This window comes from Harpegnathos saltator, unplaced genomic scaffold (genome assembly GCF_003227715.2).
Source record: "Harpegnathos saltator strain DR-91 unplaced genomic scaffold, Hsal_v8.6 scaffold36, whole genome shotgun sequence".
NCBI lineage: Eukaryota > Metazoa > Arthropoda > Insecta > Hymenoptera > Formicidae > Harpegnathos > Harpegnathos saltator.
This window is the reverse complement of record NW_020230161.1, coordinates 434,412-448,524: the sequence shown is the minus strand read 5'-3', so window position 1 is coordinate 448,524 and position 14,113 is coordinate 434,412. Positions and strand designations below refer to the sequence as shown.

Here is a 14,113-nt window from a genome sequence, read left to right as displayed (position 1 = left end):
GCGACTTGCTGTCGTGACGGTACGCCCCTCGTGCCACATTACTCGCGATTGATTCGATCATCGTTCGACCGAGCGCATACGTAGTATAAGTCCTCGTTGTGGATGTGTGTGTGTGTGTGTGTGTGTGTGTATTTATGCATATATTTGATCGCTCGATGCAAATGCGACGGGCGCGGATCTGCGCGGCAACCCGCGTCGGTCGTCGATTTATATATATACGCGCTCCCGATAAATCGATCGACTCTCGCGGTCGCTTCAGAAACCGAAACTTAGAAACCGCACGAGAACACGCTCGTCGCGCGAGCGAACGTGCAAATTTGTTGACTCGAGCGCGTAGTGGTCGCCGCCGTGTATTTTTGAAGCGTTAACGCGACTTTTTCGCCGAAACGTTCGAATCTGCGTGGATCGCGCGGTCGCCTTCGCCAGACCTTAATTTTATCTGCTTGTGCGGGAGGACGGTTGTCATGTACGTGCGACGACGACGACGACGACGACATAGGCGCGTGGGTGACAGAGAGATGCGCTCCGAAATTGCCGTTGTTGTGACTGTCGTTGCCTGTGGCTGCGATCGAACGATGTCGCGTTCGCCGTATTTTGCGAATTAATTCGCGGTCGCGAATTGAAGTAATCTATAAAACGTCCGGCGATAAAAGGTCAAACGTGCGCAACTTTTCGAGACGAACTTATTTACAGTAATTGGTCCAGGATGATAGGAATTTGATGAAATTGACGATGAAGGAACGCGACGAAGGCGTCTCGGCTAAAAGGAAGCCGAATTCTCGCAAATTTGACCGATAAGAGCCGGAAATTTCGAGATTTTCTTTCCGGCAAAACGGGCGTTTGCCGTCCTTTCACCGTCACATTTGTCCCAATTTGTTTCCCCCGTGCAGTTGCAATTATGCCATTACACTTCTTCACAGCGAGAGAACGCGTAATCAGCAGAGACACGCGCGGCCCGGCTGCTGATTATTATGCAATTATTAATTAAAACGAGATTTAGCGCGGGATCGCTCGCGCTGCACACCGACGCGATTCGGCTCATCGCAGGAGTCGTACTCTCTCCCCTATTTCCTCTTTTTCCCCTTTTTACGTTGATTTTAACGTTTACGTTGATCTCCTCTTTTTTCCTCTTAAATCCATAATCCTCCTCTAATTCCCCCTATAATAGGAAATTCTTAAACTTACAAAAAATCAGACAACTTCTTCAATGGCGAGTATATGATATCATCAGGTATTAATTGAGTCCTTTTTGAATATAAGATAGTGTAGAAAAGTGCAGATCCCCCGCGCCATCTTCCGACGCGTATCTTTCCGGGGACCAGAATTCCGAGATCGAGAATGTTCCAAAATTCTGACAAGATATATGTCTGAAGATGGCACGCTAATAATAAACAAAAAATTAAAGAAATAATATGCAATTACTTTTGCAAAACGCAATGCAAAAACATGTCTCTACATGGAGAAAATATTGTAGTGAAAATTAACACAAAATAATGCTGGATCATATCGGAATAATGATTAAAATTATGATATATGTTGTAATCTTTAGTGATGTATATGATGTGTACACATCACTGTAGATTACAACATTACATATTGTAATTTCGATAATAATTCCTGTATAATCCAGCATTACACACTTTTTTAATAATTTTTACTACAATATTTTCTCCGTGCACAGCTTATATTCGTTTTTCTCTTAAATTACTTAATAATTTTTTATATATTTTGTTTGGAATATATTTTAAAAATTCATTTTATTATATCTCATACTTAGATACATACATATGTATCACTTACACAACTTATGTACAAACGTTTTTTCGTTATTTTAGATTTTATCAGAAGTTTTATGTTTCCCAGTTTCCCAGCAGGGTGATATCAAATGACATATTAATAACGTCTTTAGGCATCTTAACAACGTCATCTTGTTACTTGGGATATTATATATTGATAAATATATATTGCGTTTTTTCAATAAAGATATTACTGTTTTAATAAAAATATTATTTTCAATAAAACTATTGTTCAAATATATCAATGTTATTTATAGTCTATTGATATGAATCTGTTTTTCATCAATTAAAATTTCCCCTTTTTTCATAAAATACTTCCCCTCATAATTTTCCCCTATTCCTCTATAATAAAAAAAAATAGAGAGTACGATCCTTGTCATCGTTGATCGCAATGACTTTGCAGTCGCACTCCGTGCATTCGTCTGTGCCGCGAGATGAAATTTATATCATGACGGACATAACGCCGGCGCCCGCGACGTATCGCCGTGTCGTTGTCGCTACGGTTCGCGCCGTAGTTTATTTATTTTCCCGATAAAGAACTAGTTGCCTGTCGACGGCTCGGCATGAATCGCCGTGAATCAGTTGAGAGGAAAAAGGAAATGAGTCAGTATTAGCTGCTTCACACGTGACGTAATCGCATCGGTTTCGCGTAACGGAAGCTTTCACGCTCGAGTCAGTAAGTTGGAAAATGAGTCGCTGACGCGAGCGCGTGGAACTTGGCCAACAAATTCGCGATGACTTTCGATTTAAAAATCGAAATGCGCTTCGCGACCGACACGCGGAGGGAAGGAAGGACGCTGTCGCTTGCGTCGATAGAATCGGTACAATAAATCAATTGTCATAATTGTTATAATTGTGGAGTGTATCTTCTTGACAGTGATATTCTAATAAAAATAACGAAAACGTTCCGAAATGTTATTTATACGCGCTCGTGGCTTTTGTCATTTATTCATAATGTAATTGCGCGCGTATGATTGTTTTACGTGCTATATATTCGATTATTTTACCAAATGACCCGGCCAATGTGGCGTCGCCTTGCTCACTGGAAATGCGTGACGAGCGTCTATTTATTAGGTGTACAAATGAATAATCCAAATTATTTTAAGCAGTTATGAAGTCAATTTTAAATTGAATAGATTTTCCTGCTCTTTTGTGATTATGCAATGTTGACATATAGCTGTTAAAAAGAACATATAGTTTGGCGAAAGGCCCAACATAACCTTCAAAAGTATTCAGTTCAATACAGTCGAAGTTTAAGCGGTTTAAAAGCGGTAATTTCAGTCTAATCGACAAACAACGCCCTGGAGGCTCTCCGAAGTGCGATAATGATGATTTGGAACAACTGCTCGCTGAGAATTCGGCACAAACACAAAAAGAGCTTGCTGAACAGTTGGGAGTAACGCAGCAAACGATTTCCAAACGCCTACATGAGATGGGAAAGATCCAGAAAGAAGGAAAATGGGTGCCTAACCGCATGAACTCACTGAAACCAACAAAAATCAACGAGTGGCAGCGTGTCTTTCTCTTCTCAGTAAGCAGCGTCGAAAGCAGCTTTCTTGTGGAAAATCGTTACGGGCGATGAGAAATGGATGATACTCTATGACAATCCGAAATGCAGAAAGTCATGGGTAAATCCCGGCGAATCATCAAAATCACTTCGGAAAGAAGGTTCTTCTCTGCATTTGGTGGGATATCAAGAGCGTGTTTTATTATGAGTTGTTGGAACCGGGTAAAACAGTTACTGCGGACTGCTACCAACGTCAGTTAATCTGCTTGAGTCAAGAATTGGAACGAAAACGCCCGTATACTGGCAAAGGAGAACGTCCAGTGAAATTGTTGCATGACAACGCCAGGCCATACATTGCTTCCAATACAAAAGACGCCATAATGAGTCTTGGCTGGAACGTCTTGCAGCACTTGCGGCGTATTCACCAGACATTGCTCCATCCGATTATCACTTTCCGACTGTTCCGGTCGATGCAACACGTCCGATATGCACTTCCAATCAGTGGATGAGATCCGAAAATGGCTTGACGACTTTATCGTGTCCAAAGACGTAACATTTTTCCGAAATGAAATTCATCAGCTGCCTGAAAGATGGCTCAAAGTTATAGAAAGCAACGGCGAATACTTTGATTGAACAATTTAATTTACTTTCTTTTAAAATAAACCTTGAATGTAGCTGAAAAAATTGGATTATTCATTTGTACATCTAATACTTCCAAAAAAAAACGAGACACCGTGCGGCTTAGCTTTGTAGCGATAATGACAGCCAGTGGAATCGCGCTGACGCGTCATTAGCATGCCAGCTCGACAATTCGCATAATTACAAATTCGCGGTGTCAAGACGTGTGTGTGTGTGTAGGCACGTGTGCGTGCGTCTGTGTTGCTTGCGCTGTCCGGCTAACATTGTGGACAAAGACCGCGGCCGAAGATCCCCCGAGACTTTTTCGCGGCGCATATAATCGATTGCTTTTGTACTTCTAAGGAGCCGCGCGTGGCCTGAATTATTCAGCCATGAGTCAGCTGGCGCATACACAAGAGTGGATTGCGGGAATCTCGTGTTAATGAGTTCTCCGATACGGCCTGATTGGACCGTGTCGGAGAATAACGGTGATTGAACCGACGAACGAACGTGTACGGTCGATCGACGTGAGTTTCCGCGAGCCCGCCCGCGGTCGCGAAAATAAAGTTAGTGTCTATTTATCTTGCGGCAAATTGCCCTCGGCTGCTGCTAGAGCCCGCTATTTTCACGGACGAGGAGGCGGTCTCACGGGAAATTGAAAATAACGCGCGGGCGACTTCCGGGAGAGATCTCACGGTCGATTACGAGGCGGCGAAATTTTTCAGCCAAACGACATTTAGGGTGAGAGATGACGCAAAGAGAATTTTCGACATTATGGAACGGTCGAGAAGAAATTCCGGCAGGAGAATTAATATAGAATCGCGTGTAATAAAACGCTATTTTCTCGTCGAGGCGATGATGCGCGAGGCGGCGAGATCGGCTGGTGAGGAATCGCACGAGTCGGCGGCAATTTTGAGCCCCGCCGACGAGTATTACGAGTCGGAACAACGTCATCGCGTGAGGTTCTCGTAATCCACCGAAGCATCCACAAAACGTCGACACTCCCTCGTATTTCGCACGTAAATCGTCGCGCGTCATGAGCGAACGAACGGTGTTCAGGCCGGGAAGAGCCTATTGCGCGTTTTGCGACCTCGCGGATTTCGCAGCCGCGCCTTGCGTCAGACGAAGTTTTCTACTTTACGTTCGCGGCGATAGAAAGCCAGTTCCGCAAATTACTTCGCGCCGCGGGAAATTCTCCGGCGCAGCGCGGGCGGTGGTGTGCGATGAGATAGCAATTTGGAACGCATTTAATTTGAGAGAGAGAGAGAGAGGGGGGGGTGGGGGAGGGACAGAAATTGTAGGCTGTACCACACGGTTGCAACACGATGCCGTGATCCGTTTTCACGCGGAGACTCAGGGACAAACGCGCACCACGTGTGTGTCGAAATGATCGATCGATCGCTGTGAGATGGAGCGTACGCTCGATCGCGACTCGTAAATCACACGCCTTGCTCTCCGCCGGGTCGGCTCGACCTCGCTCGTCTTGCGTTACGTTAATGCGCGCGTTAATTAAGCGTGCCATAAATTTCGTTGCTCTCTTTCGCTTTCCGCCGGTCGTCGGTTCTTTGTGGTGTTGCGTCCCGCTCGTGTCGCAACGTCGCGCGTACGACGCGATCGATCTGACGTTGGCAATCGGAGTCACATCCGACGTTTCGGCTCCATTTTCGACCTCAACTATCCGACTTCATCGCAGGTTCCAAAGGACCAGTGAAGATTTAAATTGCGTAGATTAAACTGCAGTCTTGCTCGGCGCCTTAAAGTGGCAGATAACGCACAATTTGTCGCTGGAAGAGACCTTCCTTGAAGAGGCACTTTCAAAGTCTTTTCAGCCTTTTCTAAAAGGCTCTTGAAAGGTCCTTTGGGCTGTAGGTTAAATAGAATTAAGATAGGTTGACATAAACTGCAGGCTGTTGAGTCAGCGTTAAAATGGAATATTCGGGTCGATAGCGGGTTGCAAGTTTCGCCTCGGTGTTGTATTCCATGTTGAACGTTTAAATATTCGCGTTTGGAGGACAGAGACAAAATGAGAACGTCGAGAATTAGACGCGTGTCTCGGTGTAGTTACTTTCATTTTCAAATGTAATTCCCTCGGCATGAAAATTTATTGTCGCTCGGACATTCTCTCCGCATGCTGGACAATGTCTTTATTTACTGACGGAGCGCCGGGGTCTTTAGTCTCTTATCAACGCGTGATATGCGCAGCTGCTTCTCGGGAATATACAGGGTATCTTAAAAATACTTACTAACTTTTGGAAATTTCGGAATCATCAAATTAACAAAAATCAGGGCACTATTGTAACAATATATTCTTGAGACTAAATAAAGCAAGAAAGTCTAATACCACTTTTTCTTCCGACAAATAGTTAGCGAGATATCGTAAGTTAAATATTGAAAAAGTTATCAAGTTTTCCTCAAATATCTCAAAACATATTAGACAAATAAAAAAAATGTTTTAGACAAAAGTTGCTCGAATTAATTGGTGGAAAAAAAAACAGTGTAATAAAAAATAAAAGTTCCCGTTAAAAAGACGCATGTTGACCTCCAAATGACTCTGAAGGTCATGGCTAAGATCAAATTCAGGGTCACCATCAATCAGGGTCCGTTACTCGATTTCCTACAACTTTTTTATTTTTTGTAAAGTTTTTCACGAAAACTCGATCCTGCAAAGTTATCCGGGGGTTCCGGATATTTTTAAGACACCCTGTATATTTATAAGACGATATTCCCCAAGTGTGGCAGCTCATGCACGCGTCATTATCGACTGCGTAAACACTGCAATTTCTAACACGCGCGATGCGAAGTTGTGTCTCAAGCGGACAAGCCGTGTCTGCTTCAAAGTCGAAGGCACTTACCGTCTCGCGCGCGCCACGCGCGCATACAACTGCAATTTGACTTATTGCTATCGACTACTACGTAACCAAGTAACTAACGATAACGAAACTAAGTAACGCCCGGCAAACTTTCGTCTTACTTGCGCGCGCTAATGGATTATGAACCGCCACATAGTGGCGGCCGCGCGCGTCTTCTTCCGTCGGGCGTAGTTGTGCGAAAATGTTCACCTGTTGCAAAAGTACTCGATGCCGTGTCTCTCAGACACTCGAGGCCTCAGCTCAATAAGAGTGTCTAACTCTGAATAAGTAAATAATCCGCTTTCAAAGAACGTGATATCGTCGCGACGAGACGGCGCTCGCGTTCCCTACACGCTGTCGCGCGAGTAGCGCGCGCTCGTGATAATAATATTTCACGTCGGGAGAGACGAGCGCGATGGAGATACGGTTGTTCGGAATAAATAACGTCCCGGGAAACACGCGTCCCGCGTAATTGAAACGCGACCGAAACGCGCGCCATCCGGCCCGGCCCCCGGCGGCTTTTGACGTAAGTTTCCAGTCTGAGCGCTTACGCGTGATGAAACGCCCCGGCTTGCGTGCGTCGCTAATGAGCTTGGAGAATTAATTAGAATAAAGCAGAGGCGCTGTCGCGCGGCAAGTGGGACACATAGGTCGGCTTGCTCCATCGAATTATCCATTACAACCCGCATCGTTATGCAAATGAAGCGCGTAGTCGCACACGTCCTCCGGGCTTTTTTAAGTGTCGCGCGCCCCCCCTCCTCCTCTCTCCGGTGTCGCGGATTAGATGCAGCAGAAATTCAATTGAAACGTCACGGGGCGCGGGGTTTCGCCGAAGTTAACTCCGCGTCGCACGGCGACTTTTCGTCTCGTGGAAGATCCGCGCGGAATCGTCCCGCGGAGCCGCGAGAGGAACTCTCTCTCTCTCTCTCTCTCTCTCTCTCTCTCTCTCTCTCGGCTCGATCAGACGCGCAGCGGAGTTCCCAGTGGCCGGTTTCCGGCGCTTCTCCCTCGAAGTATGTCCAAGGGACAGCCTTTATTGCGCGCGTAAATAAAGGTTAATCAGCCGACTGATCTTTTTGACGAGCAGTTCCTGCGCGCGAGGATCGCCTCCTGCTCGCCGCCGCGCTCGTGAAGGCGAATCTCTCGTGAGACGAGAACTCTCCGACGCGGTATCTCACGGTATCCGGATTAATTGCGACACGTCCCAGAATCGCTCTTCTCCGCGTTCTGCCGTCGTCGTCGCCCACGAGAGATCGTCGGCGCCGGGTCGAAAGGGTCACCGTCGAGGACGAGAAAGCTCTCTCTCTCTCTTTCTCTCTCTGACTTCCATTTCGCGGCTTATCGCGGCACCGAGCGAGCGGGTGCTCGCATTCCGACGATCCCGCCTTTTGACCTCATAAAAGCAATATCCGCCGCGGGAATTCGTTTCCCGACTTCGCGCGAAAGGTCGTCCGGCGTAACCGCGGATCGCCCCCCGCTAACTCGCATTTTTACGCCGGTCCGTAAAGAGGATCGCGCATATAGATACACAGGATGTCCTATTTTCCACCGTGTTATTTCGCAACGGCAGATTCCGCAACGGTCAATTCCGAGTCGATTTCCCTTCGGCTCGGGAATATTCGCGAAAGAAGCAGAGGAGGGGGAGGAGGAGGAGGAGGAGGAGGCGCGTATGTATCAGCGCCATCCATCGCGGCTTTGTATCGATTAAAGTTTCATTCGGGTTCACTCGCGGTTAATCGCATACCATTTTCTTATGGAAGGAAGAAGCCTCTCGATGCCGTTGCTGCGCCCGGAACGTCGTCGCCTCGTGTTGTTGACCGACGCGATCTCCCGCGTCGGCGGGCCGACGACGACGGGCTCCTGACGGGCGCAAACTACCATTTTCCATATCGCCCGGCCGTAACTCGTTCGATAAACGTGGCCAACGCCTAGCCTTAACGCGAAACGTGCGAGTGAGTCGCCGTGCCGGACAGACGCGGAGATGCCCGGCACGGAGCTGAGCCGCGGCGAGCGAGCGCGTGTCGAGCAGCCGTCGGCTTTCCCACGAAACAGCGTGGCGCGTTAAGTACGGCTCCTTGATATTAAATATTCATGCGCGGCTGGACGCACACATCATCCTGACATAAAGCGCCGGTATGTAGCGCTCGCTAATCGAAGGAGCATCGCGTTATATCTCGCCCGGTGCGCCGTATGCGCCGGTGCGTCCCGTCAGAATGCACCGCGTCGTGGCCAAGACGACAAGTCGCGTTTCCAGTCGTGCTCGATCGACGGGAGAAAGGAAAAGAGAGGGTCAGATCACAAAGCGCGATTAGACGTAACGCGGCGACGTCGAGCGAAAATGCCGGGCGATAAGGCGCCGCTATGAGGCGCAGGTAAAGGGGTGAGTCGCACACCAGCCAGAGATAGAGAGATGGAGGAAGAGAGAGGGGGGAGGGGGTGCTACGTGAGAAAATGAGAAACGACTTCTCTCTTTCTTTCTTTCTCTTCCTCTTTTTTTCCGGCGCGATATTTCCCTCACCGCGACACAGTGGGCCAGAATTCCGGAGAAGTGTCAAAAAATACATTTTCCGACTGTTTCTGGATTTAAACAAGTACATGTCTATTTGATAATATTAATGTCAAACTGATGAAATGTAAAATGATTTTCCTCTTAGACATATATTAAGGTCGCGAGATATTCACAAAGTTGACGTCTTTAACAAATGCCATCGATTGTCATATTTAACTGATACAAATGATATTTTTATCGAATAAAACAAGCTATAAAATAGACATGAATAATAATCGTTATTATATAAAGAAATTCTATGACTTTTCCTCTTTCTAATAGTATATAATAAATTATAAAAAAATAATTTTGTTACCATATAATAACGCATCAAAACTTAGCTCGCTTGCACGAAAATATCAATGCTATCTTTCAGAGCATATCGATTTTTTAAAACGTACTCGTCGTCGTGACTCGTCGATTGGACTAATCGGTTTTATAACTGATGCTTCGTACTTTAATATCCAGAAAAGATCGTCTGCTTTTATCTGCTTTCACGACAGCTAGAACAAAATAATTATTGCAATGTTGGTAGACACGCAATGTCCCGAAAAATCAAAATATTGAAATTTGAAAACTAGGACTATTTATCGACAAGTCATAATATTAAATACGAATACTGAGACAAATTATCGATACATACACACACACACACACACACATATATATATATATATAATGAAAACAACAAATTTTTTTAACACTTCGAATACGACTCACACTAACAACTGGTAGTACAAGAGTTATGACAATCTCTTTAAGCCATGTAAAATTCTTATCCTTAAACTATATTATATTTCTTTCAGAAGATTACTGCCGCTCATTATATTCAAAAGCAAACTTGCAAGCATAATAATAATAATAGTTATTATTATAATTACAAATTATTATTACTATTTTTATAATTGGAATTCTATAATCGTAATAAAATTAACGATATTCGATGATTAAATTATATTAATGACATGTATTTGTTTAAATCCAGAAACAGTCGAAAAATGTATTTTTTGACACTTTTCTGGAATTCTAGCCCGTGACTGTGCGCGAGAGAGAAGACCCGTCGACGTGTGCTTCTCTCGAGTCTCGCGTCTCGTCGCGGTTCGCTCCTCTCGGCAGCTCCCCGATCGGCAGCTTCTTCGCGAACGCGAGCGTCCCCGGTAAATAACAGTTGTAGTGGTCGGCATCCTGCCGACGACGTTTCCGCCAAGTTGCCAAGAGTGTTCGCGCTACCGCGCTATTATCGTCGCGCATCGGCCTCCGTCGTCTTCGCTTCCGCTAATTCCGCCGTGAAAGATAACGCGCTACGTCGACACCGCCTTCCGTTCGTCCACCGGGCTTTCCTTGTCGGCTCGGATTTAGAATTCGCGCCTTTCCGTCATCCCGCTCGCCGCGATAACCTTTCCTTTTACGCGGCAATAAATGTCTAAAAATATCGCGCTTTACGGGGCGTGACGCGATGGGCGCCGTTCGCAAACTGTGTCACGTGTAATATCAACTTAACTCGCTGCGACGATCATCGACGCGAGCGCGCGCGATCGGCGTTTCAGCTCCTCCGCTCTCTTCGGCTAATCAAGTGAGCCGAGCTATTAAAATAGAGACAAAAAAAAAAGGTACGGCGGCGCTCATTTTTCCGTTTGATCGATCGATTACGGGATTACGGCGAGCCTCGCGCTCGCGTTCGCGTTCGTTCGCTCGGAACGGACAATGTCGCCGGGGTGAGACCATTTCCATTCTGCGCGGGGGGCAGCGTAAAAAGATGGAGAAGAAGAGAGAAATGTAGTTTCTCTTTAGCCTGCGAATTTGCATTCGACTCGATCTCGTTTCTTCCGCGCGCTCGTCTTGCGCCAAGGTCAGCTTCTTCGGCTTCCTCGGCTCTTCCGGAGCCTCTTCTCCGCGCGGGCTCTTCCGGCGCACTCCATTTCCGAAAGGAAGCGGCGGTGAGGTGGTAGCGTGAGGGAGGAGGAGAGTCGTCTAACGAATCTCTCGAATGGGTCTCTTAGTATTAAGGAGAGTGCAGTCTACGGATTGTTATCGGTGCGCGATCAGGACCTCGCTTGCTTTGTGCCCGCAGGATGGTATTGGATCCCAAGGCCACCAGTTTGCACAGTGATTACGGAAGTTTCGATCGGCCATTGGGCGCCGGGGAGGGCCACGAGAGGGACGTCGAGGCGGCGGTTGATGGAAGCAGCAGCGGCATGGCACAGTCCAGCGATGTTTACCAGCGGCAGCCGTTGTTGCCCGGCGTTCCCTCCAAGAGCAAGGACAAGTGGTCCGGGGTGGCCTCGGGCTCGGACTACTACGAGGACGACGAGGACGAGAAGATCGAGACCCTCGGCCGGCATCCCGGGATACCGAACGGCTCCGGCAGCGGCGTCGGCAGCAGCGGCAACGGCGGCGGCGTCGTTAAGCTCGACATCCCGGCGCCGCTGCGCGAGGAGCCGCGTTTCCCCAAGGAAAAATGGAAAACATTTCTCGGTGAGAACAAGGGCGAATTTATCGCCGACGGAAATGGCTCCCCCAGGGAGAGCCGCCGGCGCTTGGAGCAGCGGCGAGGGGGAGGGAAGGGGGCTGTCGATGACGAGAGACGGAGAATTCTCGGGTCGGGAGAGAGCCGATGGCCAAGGAGAGAGAGAGAGAGAGAGGAGGAGGTCGCCGTCGAATTCGCGCGCGCGTCATTCTCCTGCGGATGTTGTCATTGTTCCATGAACGTCCTCGCGCACGCGCGCGCGCGTCCCTCTCTCGCGGTATGTTCCTCCTGACCGAGCGCTAAACAAGGCGAGAGAGTGCACACGCACTCTCGACGCTCGCGCACACTGCTCGTCCTACTTTTGCCCGCATTATTGTCTAATGGCAGCGCCTCCTCGGTTAATCTGCGCTTGGCGATGTTTGCTTGTTTTCTTGCCTCGTCTCTTCTTACCGAAGGCACCGTTGTTTGCCGCGTTGATCTCGCACTCGCGCACGATTTTGCAATCCCGTTACGACCGCGAGATGACGCGCGAGTCCGATAAACGTTATCCAACAACCGCGGCTCTCCCCTCTCTCTCTCTCTCTCTCTCTCCGCGTCGCTCGGTGTCTCTCTCAGCCATGGGCTTCTTATCGGCTGGGCTCCTCATCGAGTTTACGGCGTTTGCGATCGGATTCGTCGCGATAGCCCTCGCGCAATAAGCACACCGCGAGAGAATCCAACGACGACTATCTGGATGCCGAGGAGGAGGAGAGCCTCGCCGGCATTACGGGCTCCAGTTCGGCTGCGCGTACGTGCCGTTCGCTCCCCCCGAAGCGGGGAGCACCATCGAGATCGAGGTCATTACGTGACCTGGTATTCGTACTGGTAGCGACGTTCGGAGGGACCGAGATCCCGCCGAGGACCACCATCACCCGCAGCCGGTCTCTCTCGATTTTTTTCCTCGGAGAGCCAGGCGGTTTATCGCGCGATAGCCACTTTTCCTTCTGTCGGAGGCAGGTGGACGGAGGCGGCGGCGAGATCTCGCGGGCTGTTCGCGGGCACGCAAATGCGAACGGGAACGGATTTCGCGAGTCCCGTTAGGGCTTATCGCTTACGGAGCAAATCGTTGTTGCATGACAGAGTCAATTAACGCCGGTGATTTTCGAGCATGCGAGCGGAAGAAGTAGCGTACGAAAAATTGCATGTCGATCGCGGAGACGCGCGGTGTCTCTTCTGCCTCTCTCTCTCTCTCTCTCTCTCTCTCTCTCTCTCTCTCTCTCTCTCTCTCTCTCTCTCTCTCTCTCTCTCTCTTTCTCTCAGAGTCGTTGTTTCCCGTTACAGCGTTTCTCTTCATGGTCGTGAACTTCATACTGACCACAGCGTCGTTAGCGATGGTGCACGAGCGCGTGCCGGATAGGAGCACGTACGGACCGCTGCCGGACGTGGTGTTGGATAACGTCGCCGCACAGGATTGGGCACTTACCGTCTCGGAGGTTCTCATCATGATCATGTCGAACTCTGCGATGGTCTTCATCATTTTCCACAGGCATAGGTACGTGCATGGGTCGCGCGGCGCATAGGTCCGAGCGATGCGAAGTGCGGCTCGATAGTGTGCTACGATTGTGCAATTTCTGTCTTCAGATTTATAGTAGTTAGGCGAGTATTCCTGCTGATGGGGCTGCTGTACATGATGCGGAGTATCACGATGTACGTGACGGTCATGCCGATCGCCAGCAAGACTTACTACTGCAGCCCGAAGGCGAACAACACCAGCCCGTTGCTCGTGACGAAGAGGGTCCTGCAGCTCATCTCCGGCTTCGGCCTGTCCATTAACGGCAGACACACCTACTGCGGGGATTATATCTACAGCGGGCACACAGTAGTGCTCGTGCTCAGTTACCTGATCATCAAGGAATGTACGTGTGTTCCTCTTTCTCTCTCTGTACCTCGTCTCGTTCGCTTCGAGATAAATACGCAGTCACGAGAAGAGAAGCTCTCGCGGCCGCGACGTACGTCCGTGTGTCGTCTCTCACGTCCGTGTCTCACGCATTTCAGACTCCCCGAGAAGGTGTCAACCGATCCACTGGTTAGCGGGTCTCACGGTGCTCGTCGGGGTAATTATGGTCCTGGTAGCTCACGGTCACTACACCGTGGATGTACTTATAGCTTACTACGTTACTACACGCTTGTGGTATATTTATCACACGCTAGCCAACAACCCGCATCTTAAGGTACGCTCTACTTTCTCGTTCAAATCTCTCTCCTCTCCGCTCTCGCGGCGACTGCTACTTTCTTCCTCGAGTTCTCTCTCGTTATAATCTCGCTCATCTCGATAATAATATTAACGAT

At 48.5% G+C, this 14,113-nt stretch overlaps 1 protein-coding gene across 11 annotated transcripts in view; it reads left to right on the top strand.

The window, feature by feature from the left end:
* LOC105186991 (phosphatidylcholine:ceramide cholinephosphotransferase 2) overlaps nucleotides 1-14,113 on the top strand; it is a 31,551-nt gene that overhangs the window by 13,613 nt on the left and 3,825 nt on the right. For all 11 annotated transcript variants that reach the window (XM_025300374.1, XM_011147537.3, XM_025300376.1 and 8 more), the window contains 4 exons: nucleotides 11,390-11,793; nucleotides 13,106-13,316; nucleotides 13,406-13,680; nucleotides 13,820-13,995. In XM_025300374.1, the coding sequence (XP_025156159.1) occupies nucleotides 11,390-11,793; nucleotides 13,106-13,316; nucleotides 13,406-13,680; nucleotides 13,820-13,995 (1,066 nt within the window). The remainder of the gene's footprint in view (nucleotides 1-11,389; nucleotides 11,794-13,105; nucleotides 13,317-13,405; nucleotides 13,681-13,819; nucleotides 13,996-14,113) is intronic.